The sequence below is a fragment of the Mustela lutreola genome, chromosome 4 (assembly GCF_030435805.1).
Source record: "Mustela lutreola isolate mMusLut2 chromosome 4, mMusLut2.pri, whole genome shotgun sequence".
NCBI lineage: Eukaryota > Metazoa > Chordata > Mammalia > Carnivora > Mustelidae > Mustela > Mustela lutreola.
In genome coordinates, this window is record NC_081293.1 from 115,749,158 (window position 1) to 115,767,581 (window position 18,424).

Here is an 18,424-nt window from a genome sequence, read left to right on the forward strand (position 1 = left end):
AGATGCCTACATAAATCTGAAAAACAAAACAAAACAAAAAACCCAAAAGAGAGATTTTATAGAGGATACAAGGTGTGAAGTAGAAAGAACCACAGAGGAGAAGATATACACAGTGAACATGAAATTTTGATACAAGACATTAATTTATTTCCTAGCGATTATTGGGCTTTGGAGGTATCCTACAAGGTGGGTCGCGACCTTGAAAGAGTTTGGGACAAGTTCTACGATGTTGTGGTGTGGATGAATAAGTAGGCATTGTTAGGAGAGCTTAAAAGACAAGCAGCTACAAATAGGAGATTTATCCCTTCTCTCCTTGTGCCAAGGAGAAGTGGGCAGAGACCAGGGTGCTGTGGAACACTTGGTGTAGGTTTCCGTGGAGGGGCCCTCTTTTCCCCACGTGTTCTCCCTTTTTATAGAGTAGGTGAAAGGAAGCAGTCTTGGAAGTGGAGGAATAATCAGTCTGCTTTCAGGCCAGGCAGTCAGAAATCAGAGTTTTCTGGGAAGTCCCTGCCCAGCCTTGGGAACCCCTGGGGCCCATGGAGTATTGTGGCCCCCGGTGTGGGGCAGGAAGCTCTCCCCAGTTCTATAGGAAGCTGAGCTTGGGTACAGCCTCTCCTCCTAGCAGAAGGACCCATCTCCAGCTAGTTCCCAGGCCACTTGGACTTTTAAACAATTCTCCTCATTGCCCCACAGGTAGAATAAAACATGTGGTTAGTATATAGAATGGAAAGGGTCTATTTTGTTCAAAAAGAACAGACATTGCGACAGATACTTTAGTGCCTCCCGTCTCCATAGCTAATCAACTCACACATGCCATTTGTTAAATTTTCAGGAATTTTGTGTGTTGGTTGTTAAACACAGTGATTTTTAAAAACCAAATTATGTAAAGTTACCCATAAGTAAATGATATTAAAACAAGAGTAATGCAGTCAAAACTCATCACTTCCCAACTGTTATACTATATCTTACTATTATTACTATTACTATACTATATCTTACTATTATTTATCTCTGGGGAAAAATATCCAATGGTCGAGTAATAAAAATGCATGCCTTGGTTTTCTTCCCCATTCAGTGCTCAGTGAGTTAGCAGCAGGTGCCTTGAAATCACGGATGGTGGGAGTTTGTGGTATTAGAAAACACCAGGGCCTTTTGGTCCAGAGAGGCGGTTGTTACACATTTAGCTGCACACCAGTGCCCATAACCTTGAGCGTTGCCACTTCATTGTGCTCCAGCATGCCTCTAACCCCAGTATCTACATCTCAGAGCCAGAGGACTGTGCACTCCGGGCAGGAATATCCGCTCCCCGCCCAAGGAGCATCTCTCACCAGTGCATGATGGGAACCAGTATATAGATAACACCAGCTCCCTTCATCCTCTGAGGGATAATTTGGGCAAGTGTTTGACACTGTTTCCTGAAGTTTCCCACAGGATTACATTTCAGTTGCCCACTGTGATAACCTGTTTCATATTGTGCTTTCTGTTGGATGCCTTCCGGTCCCTCTATCACTTCGTTCACTTCTGTGCTGATGTTCCCTCTACCGTGCCTCAGGGTCCACTTCTGAGAGTGTGTGTGAAACAGAGGAGAGTAGTGCCAAATAGAAGGAGAACTTTTGGATCAGGAAAGAGGCAGAAGTATGCTATCCTGTGCAAATCAACAACAAACCAGCCAGCCAGATGGCAGACATGGGAGATGATTTTCTCATATCTGGCAGGAAAACGAGATAGAGGAGTCATGAGGGACTTTAACTGTGCTTACCTGATTCTAATTCAAATTCTACTACCAAGAAGCTCTTTCCAAATGAAAAATGTAGAACGTGAGTACTTGGGTGAAGAGGAGCAGCTCGAGGTAGATGGAAGGTAATGAGGTCCCAGACACTCCACCCCTGCTGTGAAAAACATACCCACAGGGTTACTGAGCCACTTTCTCTGTCCCATAGGTAGCAGAGTAATACAACTACTTCAGAAGATAAAGATTCCAGCAGCCACAGCCCATTTAACTTGACATTGCATTATTAGTAAATTCTAGAAATTCTGATGACCTCTACTAGTAAGCAGAAAAGAGAGGTGTCCCAGAGCATCCAGAAATGGTTCTCTATAACAAGATATGCTGTGCTAATTTAACTTAACTTTCCTCCTCCTCCCCCCCCCTTCCCCCTTCCTCTTCCCTTTCTTCCCCTTCTTCCCCTTCTCCTCCTCCTCTTCCTCCTCCTCCTCCTTTTTGATGTTGAATTCATAACCTATGTCACTTAGGGTGAATGTTCTTTAAAGGCATACCTCAAGTTCAGAAACAGGTCACCTTCTTCCCTTTATTGTTAATTCACGGTCAGGACATATAGTGGTCTTTGTTTGCCAAAAATGTCACCACAGGCCCTGACACGGCTCTCGAGTGGATGCTCCCCAAATCCATTGCAAGCTTGGCTGCTTCTCCTCATTCTGGATTTGTTTCTGTCCTCATCAGTGACAGAAAATGTGCTGGCACGCATGAGGTCTCCTAAGAACAGGTGTCCCATTATATCCTCATCTTGTTAAACATCATTTGCACTAGGAGGAACCTGCAGTATAATAAAAGGCAAAGTGGCTTTTTACTGTAGTGGAATTCCTAATGTAGCTTCAACTCAATTCAATTATAATTTTTAGTCCCATGGATGGCCTTCATTGGAAATTCTATTTCCCATGAGGTATCAATCTGGAGCATTTCATATCACTGTAATTGGTCTATCCCAGGACCACCTACACAAAATTTACCCAGGGTGAATGCTGTTAAACATGCTATTCCTGATCTTTATCCCATTCCTACAGAATCAGGATCCCCAGGGGAGAGGAAGAGGGAGGGGGAGACCTAGGGATCTGAGTCTTAATAATCTTCTCAGGTGATTGAAATTTCTAGTTGAAAAAGTAAAATAATCTGTGGGAGAAATTAGTTTGGCTAATAGTTCTACCATATACGCATTATTTGATTCAAAGTAATAATTTTATTTATTTATTTATTTATCAGAGAGAGAGAGAGAGAGCGTGAACACAGGCAGACAGAAAGGCAGGCAGAGGCAGAGGGAGAAGCAGACTCCCTGCCGAGCAAGGAGCCCGATGTGGGACTCGATCCCAGGACGCTGGGATCATGACCTGAGCCGAAGGCAGCTGCTTAACCAACTGAGCCACCCAGGTGTCCCTAAAGTAATAATTTTAGTTAGCACTTGTAGAGTATGACTCTGTCTGTGTTGAATAAATATTGTAACAGACATTTCAAATTCTATTTGAAATTCTTAAATAGCCATTTCAATAGGGATTACAAGTACTTGCAAACAAAATGTACAAGTTTATAAAAATGTGTCTGTACGCAAGTTTGCCTTTCATCCAATTCTGGTTTCCTATGGCAAGTATTCGACTTAAGAATTTAGTTGAATTTTCTAAAAAAAAAAAAACCAAAAAACAAAAATGGGTGCCTGGGTGGCTCAGTCATTAAGTGTCTGCCTTCAGCTCAGGTCACGATCCCAGCATCCTGGGATCGAGTCCCACTTGGGGCTCCCTGCTCAGTGGGGAGTCTGTTTCTCCTTCTCCCACTCCCCTTGCTTGTATTCCCTCTCTCTCTGTAAAATAAATTAAAAAAAACTTAAAAATCAATCAATCAATCAATAAAATAAAATAAAATAAAGATAAAAACAGCAAAAACAAGTAGGTGCTAAGAATAGATTAAAATTTACTTAGAAATCCTATACCAGCAAATAAGGAATAGCACAGGTGCAAAATTTGTTTAGTCCTTTGCAGACTGCTTTCATTTGAAAAATTTTTACCTAATCAGTTAATTTTTTTCCTAAAATTCCAAGTCTCAAGACATTTCCTGATAAATATTCGTACAGTTTTTCTTTATCTGTGTCCTTGGAAAAATTGTCTTACAGTTGTATTGAAAATCCAAATTCGTATTAAACTGCAAGATTTTTTTTATTTGAAGAAGGATTTTAAGAGTCACGTTACTAAATGCTGTGTTGTAAAATATGAAGTGTGGCATTTTCCTTTTTACATATAGGAGAAATATATGTAATTACAACTTGATGTTCTATTAATTAGTAGTGCATTTATTCCTTTTTAATAATTTATCCAATAGCTATCAGATGCCATCGATCAATGTAAATATCATCTAAATTATATTCTTGTTTAGTGATTATTCTTATCTAGAGATTTTGGAAGAGCATTTAGTAATAACTTATCCCAAGAGCAATTAGCTGTGCCTGTCCCTGAAAATTTCTGTCACATCATTTATTAAACATTATTTTGTGAATTTTAGTGTTAGCAATTTCAGATTTTATGAATTGAATTTTGAAATATGGAACAAAGTTTCTTCTGAAAAGGGACAGGAGCAACTACTCAAATGTTATTTTTGTAAACATGCAGATGGTTCCCATTATGTCACCAGTATCAAATAGTAGCATTTGCTAATTTGCTCGGTGGATGAATGAGTTGAGCAAGATACACACACGCACACAAACATTAGATCTGACCATAAAGTAAATGAGAATTTTAGTTTACTCATATGTATGCCATATGTCTAATTGACTCAGTATGTATTTAAATGAATTCTTTGATTTTAGCACAGTTGCTTATAATTAATTAAGTGTATTTAAATGAACATACCGAGATGCCAAATGAGAATACTATGGAAAAAACGTTTTTAAAAAATTGTAGTATTTTTACAGTTATAGTCAATGTAACTGTCTATTCGATTTCTATCAATTATTTTTTTAAAGATTTTATTTATTTATTTGACAGTGATCACAAGTAGGCAGAGAGGCAGGCAGAGAGGGGGGAGGGAAGCAGGCTTCCCTCTGAGCAGAGAACCTGATGCAGGGCTCGATCCGACCCTGGGATCATGACCTGAGCCGAAGGCAGAGGCTTTAACCCGCTGAGACACCCAGGCGCCCCTCTATCAATTATTAATAACATTGATTTAGTCAGTTTACAAACATAACAGAGATATATAATATATAATATATGTAATATGTATAATGCATATCTCTGTCCCATAACAGAAATATATGACATACACATGAGTACCAGGAATGTCACCTTTGGGCATGTTCTTGAACAAGTATACAGTTGTTACAAATAAGGAAATATTCTGGAAATTTGTAGTGATATATCATCAAACCAAATAAAACTACAGATAGAGCATGTATTTATGTCTTGAACAATTTGGGGCACTATGAGGAGTCATCCTGTGGTTTGTTATGTGAGTTCAACTTTTCCTTAGTTACCCCCAGTCAAAACTGCATTTTGTTGGAGTTGGGGGGCACTTCATGTTAAAAAGAAAAAAAAAATCAAGAGAGTATAATATAAACAAAACTGTTAGAGGCCTTTTTGATTGTGTAAAGTTTTTAAAATCTGATTATATGGAAAAAATTATACATGCATTTTTTTTCTTTATGCAGCTGTGCTGTAATATATTTACCTGTATATATGCTTATGAGAACTACTAGGTGTATTTTTCTCATTCTAGAAAAGCTTAATTAACATCCTTATATCAAAGAAAATATTCTTAGGACTCCTTTGAGAAGGTTAGGGATAAGAAATCTAAAAATGCTTTCTTTGAAGGCTGATCTTTGCTTAAATTTTAAAAAGTTGTGATTTACAGACAAGGTAGTCTTTTCTTTAAAAAAGAACAAAAGGATATAAAAATCGCTGAAAACCTGAACACCACATTCATTCACATCACTTTAATAATTTATCAAGTGCAGGACCAACAATATGAAATTTTCATGTATGCGTATTATCCAGCCTCATATGAAAGTAGCATATGAAAAATAAGGTTGGAGATAAGTCACAAATACCAGTAACTCTTGTCTGCAGTTCTCTAAATTACAATTGCTTGTAATTTATAGAGGAAAATAAGTATTTTTGGTTCTAGGAACTAAATAATTTTATCATTATTTGTAGGCATTAAAAAAAAATCAGAATTAATTATGAAAGTCAAAAGTGGAAGATAAAAAAAAAAGTGGAAGATAAAAACATCATCATTACTATAACTGCAATTGGTACTAGTACCTTGGAGAGTTGTAGAGTTCTGTTTCTCTTTTTTTTATATTTAAGATGACTGGTTAAGAAATCTGTGTTTGGCATAGATTGGACAGTCTTAAGGAGGTTTCAGAAATGTTCAAGATCTCATGTCAGGTGCCTATTCTGACATATGTTTCTAAGTCTCAGGGCAGGATGCCTGATTAAGTTACGTGAGATTTTACCCTACAGGTTAGTGTGTTCAGAAATGCTGAGGGTGTGCCTGTGTGGGTATGTAGCTGTGTGTGTGTGTGTGTGTGTGTGTGTGTGTGTGTAAGAGACAGACAGACAGACAGCCCTAGGGAGTAAAGAACAGAAAGGCAATGTGGAGGGATAAACAGATTTACTTCACATTCACCAAAAGCTGTCATTTAAACTTCCTTCCAAAGGGCCTTGATTTTAAAATGATAAATTCATGAACACATTTGACTGCACCCATTTTATCTCCTAAGTTGAATTTAAAGGAGGAAAAAAATCTCAGTGGCTCTCCTTTTATGACTGGTGCTGCTGGAAGTGAAAACTTCGAGATTATGTGTGGTTCATCTGAATCTCTGAATCTATAATAAATGCATCGTAAGAGACTTCCACGGAGATGCTGGATTCGTCTTCCAGCCAGCAAAGAGCATTTTTACGGACTCTAGAAAATGTGTTAGTCCATCCTTAAATTTTGCCTGCAATCAGCCTTCTGCATCTGTCACAATTCCCAGATCTTGCGCTGGGTTTCCTCTCCTTTCAGGGCAGACAAAGGTGGAAGAGTGTTTGCCAGGGCATTCTCCCCCTGCTCTCTGAGGTGGGCTCATCCAGAGCTCTTTGACCTTATTATTTTGATCATCAGCCTTGTCCTCCATCACACCGCATTTAGCCCTCCCTGGAGGCCATTCTTTCCGCCTCCTTTGTCCCCCAAGGAACAGGAGAAATCCATATAAAATGAAAAAGAGGAGTAATAATACCAATAATAAAGGGCAGTGATGACGACTGTTGCAGCAGACAGCAGGTTAAACGCCTGCTGGGCATGCTCCCGGGAAATCATGTCCATGTACCTGGCTGGGGCTCGGGGTACAGGGGCACCTGCCGGCACCGCGATGCCACTGCCTTCCAAGAGGAGGTGAAGCCCTTGCCATCCTCTGAGGACCTCCAGGAGACACAGGCTGCTGTGTTTCATCCAGTCCATCCCTCTTGAGAAGCATGGCTTCCATTTCTTCCTCCTCTCATATGCCACTTGCCGCCCAGTGTTCTGGGTAGTTGTTGGAATACGTGGGTCGGGCATGTGTGACCTCTCTCTTCCCTTCACAAAAGACTCACTGGTGTCCCTTTGCTTCTGGTCTAATTTTTTAGGATCCTTTATTCAGTTTACTACTAGGCATTCATGTCCTCCCTCAGAGAATCTTGACCTCCAGTCATTCCTTTTAAATATTTACTGGGATAATGTTTTTTTCCTCAGCAGTTGTTGGTTTGGGGATGTTATTATTGAAATGGTTGGCTTCCTATTTGAAAGCTACATAAAATCATGTCATAATGGAATTAATGTATGTAATGAGAAGTAGTTCAGGGATCATGGTCATAGAGGTTTTGAATTAAATTATAATGTATTTTTAGATGGTCTCTATTTGGTACCCAGAGCTAGGGGCACTTTAACTGAAGAGGAGCCAGTAGTTGAACACTCTGTGTTGATGAAATTTTGCAGCAAATAAACTCAGTTTATTTCATTTTTAGAGTAATATGTTTGTTCCTCAGGCTATTTAATCTGTTCTGTATTCAAAAGGCAAACAAGTTTCTGCTCATAAGGCAAAATGCGGCAACATTTTTTTTAATATTGACAATATTAGTTCTGGTGTTTTTCCTTTTCAAAATATATAAAAATAAGAAATAGAAACTCTGCCATTGCTGCACAATCACTGCTACTTAATTTCAACATTTTTGCAATTTGCTGTCTTCTGATGTTTGTCATCTTGAAAAAGATGGTAACATCAGTCCGTGTATTGTATAATATGTTTCTTTTCTGCACATATTAAAGGTCTTTTCTATAAAGTCATAATGGAATATGCTTGAAGTGATCAAAATTTAATGGCCCGTAGAGCATTTGTAGGCGAGAAGCTTTAGGATGAAATGCAACAGCATTAAACGTCGAAATTTATTTTCTCCCAGAATTTCATCTTACAGTGATTTTCTGCAAGAATGGTATTAGGGTCTTGTTGGGAACAGTTAATAGAAGCTCTAATAGATAATAACTGACTCTGTAATTAGTCATTTCAAGACAGAGTTACTCTCTGAGCCACTGATAAGAATTGAATTGTGTCGCTACATCATGTTTTCATTCTGCTGTCACAGCCCAGCAATCCATATTCATAGACCCCCGGAGCTGAGCTCATTGCCAATTTAACACAGATGTGGGAGCGATATGCACAACCTCCTCAGCCTTTTGATCCCTTCTTATTTCTTATTTGAGGAAATGGCAGAGTAACTTCAGAGTGAGGATAAGGCAGAAGGTGTCTTAGTGACAAAATCACTGGAAGATTAATTTGGTATGTCCATAAAATGTGTGTGTGTATACATCCACATACAAAGTACACATGGGTGAAAGAGACACTATTTTCGTTAGATGTAAAATTCCACCAAAATTTTCTCAGACATTTCTGATTTTTGAGTATCATAATAAAATACCACATAGATTTTTAGTTTTTGTGCCCTTTCAGGAGAAACCTGCATTTTCATACAGCTCGGTGAATAACACTGGTTCTTTTTTCTCTGTCGAAGGGATGCTGGATATCACAATTTTATTTTCATTGGTTACCCTATGTTCTCCGTTTTATTATATTTTATTTTATTTTAATGTTATTTTATGTTCACAAGCGCTTCTGTAGGGTTGAATTCAGTAAATGCTGACTGAGCTCCTCTTCTGAGCCAAGCTCTGGAAGGTGGAGAATAATTGTGTGTTCCATAGTTTCTGAGAGTGGCCGGGTCACTGGGGAGGGGAAAGGGGGTTTCCCCAGGAGATCAGAAGAGACTTTGTGAGAAAGATGGCGTTGGGGTCTGTGCCTGAAGAATGGGGAGGACTTTAACCAAAGAAAACCGGGAAGTCATTTTAGGTGAGGACTCCCTTTAAGGAAAGAAGAGACAGGGAAGTAATGTTCTAGTTTAATTGGGTCAAAGGATGTTTTCACTGAAAGAGGGAAACTTGACGGGAGAGAATGGTTATGGCCAAACCTTAAGGTCTTTGAAATCACACCGAAGACAGGATTTTACTCTATGGACAATAGGAAGCTAAAGATACTTGTTGAACAAAGGATTGATGTGATCTGATAAAGACACATTTGCTTTCTGATTATCGGTAATCATATACATGTTTTCTTTTTCCTCTAAAATATACTGGTAGGTTCAAAATTCTACTTGCAATCTGTACTGTTCATACTGATTTTTTCCCCTCTTAGAGTAGCTAGTTCTCTGCAGAACATTTTATTATATATTTTTATTTATTTATTTGACAAAGAGAGAGGGAGCAAGCTCAAGCAGGGAGAACTGCAGGCCCAGGAGAAGGAGGCTCCTGGCTCAGCTAGGAGCCTGATGTGGGGCTTGATCCCAGAACCCTGGGATCATGACCTGAGCTGAAGGCAGTGAGTGGCTTAACCAGCAGAACCACCCAGGCACCCCTCTGTAGAACATTTTAATGCAGAAATATAAAAGACATAAAAGTTGACTCTAAAGAAAAAAAGTCTCCTGGGAGAGGGTTTTATAAATTTATCATAAACATTTGTGAAACCGTGAAAAGTAGATGATATGGCAGACGGACACGTTTAAGTAGAAGCTTACCTATTTAAAATCATAGAAATGTTTGAGTATTTGATACTAATTTTTGGTGTCTAAAATGGATGAGTGGCAGGTCCTGTCATATGGTGGTGATATATTTCAATTTTTATGAAATAACCAGAATTTATAGGATGTCAGGTAGAGTTTGTAAGCATTTTGCCAATAGGCAACTAGTTCAAAATATCTTTTTTTCCTTACTAGCTAGTAAAATCCAAATTTTACTTCTAACACAGTTCTTGGCTAATAGAAGGTTTTATGTATATCTGTATCTACATACACACATACATATATAGCAATATGCATATATTTCCATATATATTGCCTTAAGTCTGAATGTATTATGTACTTTCTAGTCCCTTTTATTGTTTGATTAGTTTGCTCATTTTAAGTGCATTTGTAGTAAGTGTGTTTATAATAAACTTCTTCCTTTCCCTTTTTAATAGGATTTTTTTCTGAAAGAAAATTTAAAAGACCATCACAGTAAAATTTTAAAGACTAGCACATAGATTCAGCAATTATTCTCATTACATAATAAATTTCTTTTCAAGTGAATTGAAACTTGCTAAGTGTTGTTTCCCATCTTCTTAGTATTGGAGCACATGGCTCGTAATTTTGGAAAGAAAGAAGGGTTTGCGTATTAACTGGGCTAGTTAGATATCAGCTAGATAGATATAGGTGGTCCTAATAGTTGTTCATCTTAAATGTAGTCCAAATCCAAAACCTCTGTACAATTTCCCCCTATCCCAATGTGCCCAAATTTATATCTTTTAACGAAAACTTCTACTTATGCAAAGGTAGTTTCATAAAATATTTTTTAAAGGAAACATTTTTTAAATGACGTTAGCTTTGCAACATTTTAAATTATATAGCGAGACAATTACGTTCTGAATCATAAACTTAAAACAATACGAAAGTTCTAAATTTTCCTTCTAGTTCATGTACATATTCATATAACTTTACATTCAGCGATGTGAGCTCCAGGTTTTTTCCTATCATGAGCCACGTTGGAACTTGTATATAGTAAACTTTAAAACAATTTATCAGAGATCACTCTTCGGCTTTCAAGAAGATTATTTCAATTGCTTGGCTGGCAGCAGTGTGTAGATGTAATTGATGAGCTGAGACTGGGGAAGGTCAGATAGTGCTTGAAGGGTGAGTCCCAGTGGGATCAGAGGAACGAAAGTCAAGTCAGGGCACATAGGAAGGGGAAGAACTGGTGCACATTGGGGGTCAGATGGAGCTTGAGTGAAAGGAATCAGGAAGATATCAGAGGGTAAGGTAATTATTAAGTGTGAAAACAGAAACTGACAGTGACTGATGTTACAGAATCACTCAGGTGAGGGACAGTGAGCCAGAGCAGCCTGGATGCCTGAAACAGTTACTTGTTTCTGTGGGGGTTTTGTTTGTTTAGGAAACCCTGACAGACTAACCAGAGGCTGCAAGTAGAGATAAATGGAAACATCTGATGAAAGGGAAAGCAAAGGACAGAGGGATGTGTATTCCTGCCGTAGTTTCAAAGTCGGAGTGCCCCAGCATAAAGTTTTCAGCATCTTGCTCAGACTGTTCCTGTGTTTGCTGCTGGTGCTCTCGTCAGGAAAAGCATGTAGGCTGCAGACATTCTAAAGTTTCCTGCAAGCTGTCAGGGAATCCAAACTGTGTCAGATGTTTTTTGAATGCAGAAGCTGGACCCGTTGTCTTCTTGAGTAAAAGGGAAGCCAGAGATCGGAAAGCTCTGTCTCATAACCCATAAGAGTCTGGGCAACAGATCCTCTTTCTGAAAGAAAGAGACCGATTTTCAGTTTACATATGGATTATGCATTACATGTGTTTAAAGAAGGAGAAGGAATGCTTGTAAAGACAGCAGTTTTTCAAAGGCAAATAATCATTTTTTCCCTCAAAAATGAATTCCTGACTCTAGCAAACAGAGAAATAGATTATATTCAGTTAGTATCTTTTTAAAAAAAATTTATTTTATTTTATTTATTTGACAGAGAATGAGAGAGAGAGAGAGACAGCGAGAGAGGGAACACAAGCAGGGCGAGTGGGAGAGGGAGAAGGAGGCTTCCCTCCAGGCAGGGAGCCGGATGTGGGGCTGGATCCCAGGACCCTGGGCTCATGACCTGAGCTGAAGGCAGATGCCCAATGACTGAGCCACCCAGATGCCTCTCAATTAATTTCTAATAGGGAACTCTTTGTTTAGTTGATTTGTGTGAACGTATAACCTATACTTAAAGTGATCTGCCTTTTTTTTTTCCTCCCACAAATGTCTTAGATTGGTCTCTTGATCTCTGCATCAATCATTTTTGCATTCTGGAAAACATTTTAAATATATAACTAGCCGGGGCACCTGGGTGGCTCAGTGGGTTAAAACCTCTGCCTTTGGCTCAGGTCATGATCCCAGGGTCCTGGGATCGAGCCCCACGTCGGGCTTTCTGCTCAGCAGGGAGCCTGCTTCCCCCTCTCTCTCTGCCTGCCTCTCTGCCTACTTGTGATATCTGTCAAATAAATAAATAAAATCTTAAAATATATATATATATATATATATATATATATATATATATATATATATATAAAACTAGCCACCTTTTCTTTTCTTTTTTTTCCACATGGCTTTTCCAAATGGGATTCAACTGACATACAAAGTTATCATTCACAACATCCTTTTCCTCTGAAAACAAGTTGAAGATAAGACAACCTTCTGTCATTTTTGTATGAATGAGTTATTCATTAATATGTATTCCAGTAAATATTTATTGAACACCCAAGAGTGTCAGGAATTGTTCCAGATTCTTGGGATGTACTACTGAACAAAACACTTAAGATCTCTACCTTGATAGTGTTCACATTCTGCAGAATAAGAATGACAATAAACATAATAAACAAAAAACATTGTGAGTAAATATATGATTACAATATGTTAGAAGGTGATAATTACTTTGATAATCTGAAGGAGGGGAGTGCAAGGCAGAGGAAGGTACGGGTGCGAAGACTGGGCATGTCTGAGCAACAACAAGGAGGCTGGTATGTCTGGAGTCAGGTGAGCCAGGAGGGAGCAGAAGGAGATGAGGTAAGAGGGAATGGAGACAGGTCACGGAGGACTCTGTAGGCCATTGTGAAAACTTTGACATTGACTTTGTGAAGAAGTTGTAAGTAGAGGAGTGACATGATTCAATGAATGTTCTAAAGAATTTCTCTGATTCATACTGAGAATAGACTCTAGAGAGAGGAGGGTAGAACCAGGAAGACCACATCAAAGTCTAATACCATAATCCATGTAAGAAATGATGGAATCTTAGAACAAGGTAGTATGTGGTCAGGTTCTGAAGGTAGGGCTGATAGGATTTACTGATGGATTAGATGCAGTATATGGGAGAAGGTAATTCCTGAGGTGACTCAGCAGGATGGACAGTGCTGCCAACCACTGATCTTGTGAAGGCTGTAGAAGAAGCAGTTTTGGAGGGTGGGTGTGGGCATTCAGTTTTGGTCACATTGACACTGAGACATCTCTTGAATGTCCAAGTGAGGATGTTGAGCAGTATCTTGATATATATCTGGAGTATGTACAAAGAGGGTTGGTAGAGATCAGGACAGGAGACAGAAATGTGAGAATAGTCAGTTTATGGAGGCCTTTTAAAGCCAGGACATTCTAAGGGTAAGAAGTCTTTTTCACAGTATTCAATTTTGTTTTCTAAGACACTCAATGTTTAGAAATGATATGGGGGTACCTGGGTGGCTCAGTGGGTTAAAGCCTCTGCCTTCGGCTCAGGTCATGATCTCAGGGTCCTGGGATCGAGCCCCACATCAGGCTCTCTGTTTGGCAGGGAGCCTGCTTCCTCCTCTCTCTCTGCCTGCCTCTCTGCCTACTTGTGATCTGTCTCTGCCAAAGAAATAAATAAAATCTTTTAAAAAAATTGTTTAAAAAGAATGATATGTCTACCTAGCCATGAGTTTACCAAACAATTGATATTCGTCTCACTACAACTAGGAATAGAACCAAGCAGGAGAAGATCTCACCCGATCTGACCTTCCACATATTGCTGGTGATATATTCCAATCCTTTTATTTCTGGGATGTTTTCACTACACCTTGCTGTTTTAGCACCCAAGAACCTATGTAAAGAAAAGAATTGATCTGAAGTAGGCACTGCACTGTATGGAGGCATTAAGATCAGAATTTGCATCATCCTTTGGGTCTGGAGAGGCACTTAGCAGCAGATGAGAGGGGAGGCCTGGTAAGGGATGGACAGGCCAGGTGGACATTTAAAGGGTACAGCAGATGTTGCTTGTGCTCAATACCCCCAAATGAGGCCCAGGCCATGCAGGCAGCTTCCTAAGTGCACATGTCTAAGATATTGAAATATCACTAGATATGTATAAGCCATCAAGTTGAATTTATCAATCGTCATGGTAGACTGAGGGATGCATCATTGTTTGAGAGCAGAGCCAAGGGCTGTCATGCATGGTCCTCCTCTTTTTTAGCCCTTTCTCCAAGAGTGTTTACCCTCTGCTTTAGTCAACACTCAGCAAAGTATCTTTTGGAAGCGAAGGGATGTTAGTAGCAAGCTGGGGATGCCACTTATCTGGAGCCTGCTGGGGTTACAGCTGAGACATGTTGTAGACTGTGGGTGGAAATGAAGTGGCGCCTGAGAGGGTAGTAGACCATCCCAGCAGGAAGCGGGACTCCGATGTGGGCCGTCCAGTGATCGGCTCTGTCTTCAGCAGATGTCATGAGTTCTCTGTAGTACTCCAGGTCTGCGGAAGGAAGAGCAAGGCAGAGCTTCAAGGTCTGAAAGAGGGCAGGGAAAGGGAGCTGAATTTCACTGATGAGTTACTATATGCATGATACTTTGTTAAACAGATAGTTTGTAGATATATTTCTTTTCATTCTTACAGTAAATTGGATAGTATTCCTCTTTTTGTAAATTTCAGGAATCTGAGCCAAGGTCAAACACTGATCTGAAGTAGAGAGAGGTGAAATTCAGGTTCAGGCTTGCCTCACTTCCTAACTCATAAAACTCTTAGATTTTTGTAGTATCTTGGAAATAAGAACCAGAGTAGAAGCATGGAGTGGAGGAGTCCACTGGGGCTGTATTTGTGCATTTAATACAGAATTGCTGCTGTCTAACTGGACTGGAGTGGAGTGGATGAAGAGGAAGAGGGAAAAAGCAGGGTCCCATAGGTCCACAGTGAGAACTGTAGGTTGGGTCTGATTTGCTGGGAAGGACGATCTAAGACATGAGTGGCTAGTATAGTTGATTTAAAAGAAAGCAATTTAATTCTAAACTCCACGGATGGGGACACAGAAGCTGTTTAAGCACTATTTACCTTGGCCAAGGTAACTCACTGAACCAAAGGTTGGAGACAGCAATAGAACCAACTGTGGGAATCTGGGGCAGCCAAAACGGGGCTGATGATGAAGGTGTGATTCCTTAAATGAGGAAACTGAGACTCGAAGCGATGAAGTGCTTTTCCTTGAGAAAAAATAGTAGCAGATAAGTACCTGTTACCCGGATCCCATAACCAGCCTAGGGCTCCATCCACCATGGCATAGGGGTCACCTCCTGGCTACCCTTAGCCCTCTTCCTCTCTAATATCAGTGACACTGGGTCCTGTAGCTTTTATTCTCCTTTTCTTCAAGTACTCCTCATGCATGTGAATAATCTGGGAAATAGTGTATTAAACAAGGGTTTGGCTACATCATTTGGCTTCTGTGGGATCGGGAGTGGGGGAGGGAGTGGTGTGCAGGCTGAGAGAAAACAGGGGTAATCAGCATCAAACATGTTTGGATGATATCAGATGGTCCTGAACAAGGTTCTAAATTGCTCTGTGCCACAAATTCCTCATTTTTGCCCCAGGAATAATGATAGTACCCCTTTTATAGAAATGTTTTGATAATGAGATAATACATGTTCACTACTTATCTCAGTGCCCAGCTGAGTGGTTTACGTGCTAGCAGTCAAAATATTAGCTATTATTAAAGGATGTGAAGGTGATTTGTTCCAATACCCAATGCCGTTGTGGGGGTAGCGTGATGTCAGGATGTTCTGTTGATCTATGAGTCTTGTTAGTTGCTTTCTAATATGGGCACTTGAGACCCTTCAGCTCCAGTCTCTGGATTTCCTGGAGTTTAATTTAAACATGCTCATCACACTTAATGTGTATCTGGCCATTCTCCTACTGCCACCAAGCACGATGATAGCCTTGTACTGTGCACTACCAAAATAATATTACCTTTTCCCGGCTGCTTCCTATAAATGGCATCATCTTAATCTTATCAAACAATGCAGGAGAAAATATTATGTCAAGGCAGAAATTTTAATCATTATTTTAGGGTGGTGAGCAAGATAAAATTTTTAGAAGCCAGATCCATTGTGTGTGACCCTTTTTTCCCAGGAACATCCTGATTTTCTGGTTAGGAAACCATTTGGAGTCCTCTTGCAGACTTTGTTCTGAACCTTAAGGCATGCCGTGGTCTTCCTTTTTTGTTCTCAGAAGGAAAAAGGCTATCTGTCTTCATGCAAATTAGTCTGCTTTTGTTGAAAAACTTCAGGGGGATTCATCTATGAAATGTGGATGCACAATAAGAAATACAGTGTATCTTATTGTTCTTCTCTCAGCCGCTGTAAGATTGTTTCCCACAGTATGAAATACTTAAAAAAAAAAAAAAAAGTGTTTAATAGCAATGCCAAAACTCCAGCAATGCCTTTGACTGCCTTCAGGGGTGGTAGTGGAGGTGGGAAGCTAGCTATTCAATACTACATTATTTTCAGATGATTTTGCATATAGCTGGGGAACGTGTAAATGAATGCAGAAAGAGCGATCTAATGTACTAAATTTAGGACCAGCAATTACAGACATTGGAGATCGGAGCTTCTTTTTTGCTCCTCTGCTTATAGTTCCTGATGGAAAGAAAACACTGACTAGCAACAGTATAAAAATAGTTTTTTAAATAATGAGTAAAAATTGTTTTGACAATGTTTAACTCTTGAGCAACGTGTCTCAGTATTTGGATTGTATTAATTGAGGTTTCTTTTCTTTTTCCCTCCCTGCATTTCAGTGACAATTTCAACAAGCACCTTCTTTGACGGCTTGCTGGTGACAGGACTGTACACGTCCACAAGTGTGCAGGCTTCACAGAGCATTGGAGGTTCTAATGCTTTTGGATTTGGTAAGCTATCCTGACATATACCATCAAGAATTGTCCATGGTTAAACAACACCAGATCTTATTTTTTGAAACATCTGTTTTAAAAGGATCAGACATTGATGATTTCAGAGTAACTAATCTGAAGCGATTTTTGTGTTGTTTGCTTGATGTTAGGTGACTTGAAATAAGTCATGTGACTAAACAGCCAAACATAAGCAAAGTGTGACAGTCTTTCTATTCCTCTCCATCTGTTGACGCTGGCTGTTATGCTTGGTCTTGGGGAATCAGGTGGATTTTTGTGTTCTGTCATTTAGGTTACTGGAACTGGAATTCACTCTGACGTGCATGCAATTATTCCATAACCTATTTTTTAAGTTTTATTATTATTATCACTTTAAATAAACTCTGCCTCCAACATGGGGCTTAAACTGACCCTGAGATCAAGAGTTGCATATTCTACCAGGCACCCCCAATGAGCTGTTTTTAGAAACCGTTCTTATGATCCTGGGTTAGGTGAAAAGGGTCACATTAAGTTTGGCAATTGAGCATTGTACAAAGTGGAAGGTAGTAATGATTGGTGACTGAATTCTATGAGTATTCATGAAAGAATGTGTTTTAGTATTTAAAGCACTTACATGAGTCCTCGTCCTTGAATCGTAGCCCTGGCAGGTTACTTATATGGGGAAGCAGAAGGCTACATGATCATTACGTGCCCAGAGGATTTTCAGTCTGGAAATCCCCGGTTTACCCATTATGCGATAAACATGCCAAGCTGGAATTAAATAGTCTCTTTTCAGCATCAAAAATGCAAATTTAATATCTCCGTTTATGTAAGATGTGAAATCACTGATCTTATTCTGAAATTGGAAACCACAAGGCTCCCTCCATTGATATGAAAAAGATAGAATTGCATTATCAGAGGCAGCCATGTGTTCCGAGTTTTATCTTTTCTGGGTATTTATTAAATAGATAATTTTTACCTACTTTTGATAAATGAAAGGGTGCTGACTCTGTGCCAAATCCTAGCAGTAGCTGTGGCCAGGTGACTCACTGACGAATGCTGTCGATGCCCCATTGTCACCCCCTCATCACCTACTGGCCCAAGATGAGGTTCATAGCCTCGGGGCTTCACAGAACCTGGAAGTCATTTCGTCATCACGTTAAATTATGTGACATTGAGAATTTGCCCTGTTTTTAAAAGATCTCAGATACAATGTGTTGAGAACTACTTTAGGTTCTAATCCTCAGGAAAAAAAATTTGATCTAAAAATTCTGCTTATTTAGCCCCGTCCTTTTTGTGCTCTGTAGAGGTGAAAGGTCAGCTTACAGTCCTATCTACGTGCATCACGTACATGGTGTACTACCTGTTATGTTACAACAGGCCTCAGAAGAAGGGTTGCCAGATTAACAAATAAAAATTTATAGGCCAT

General features: G+C 39.5%; 1 protein-coding gene across 3 annotated transcripts in view; it reads left to right on the plus strand.

Annotated features, from left to right (window-relative positions):
- RELN (reelin) overlaps positions 1–18,424 on the plus strand; it is a 501,731-nt gene that overhangs the window by 50,202 nt on the left and 433,105 nt on the right. For all 3 annotated transcript variants that reach the window (XM_059170891.1, XM_059170889.1, XM_059170890.1), the window contains exon 2: positions 16,906–17,016. In XM_059170891.1, the coding sequence (XP_059026874.1) occupies positions 16,906–17,016 (111 nt within the window). The remainder of the gene's footprint in view (positions 1–16,905; positions 17,017–18,424) is intronic.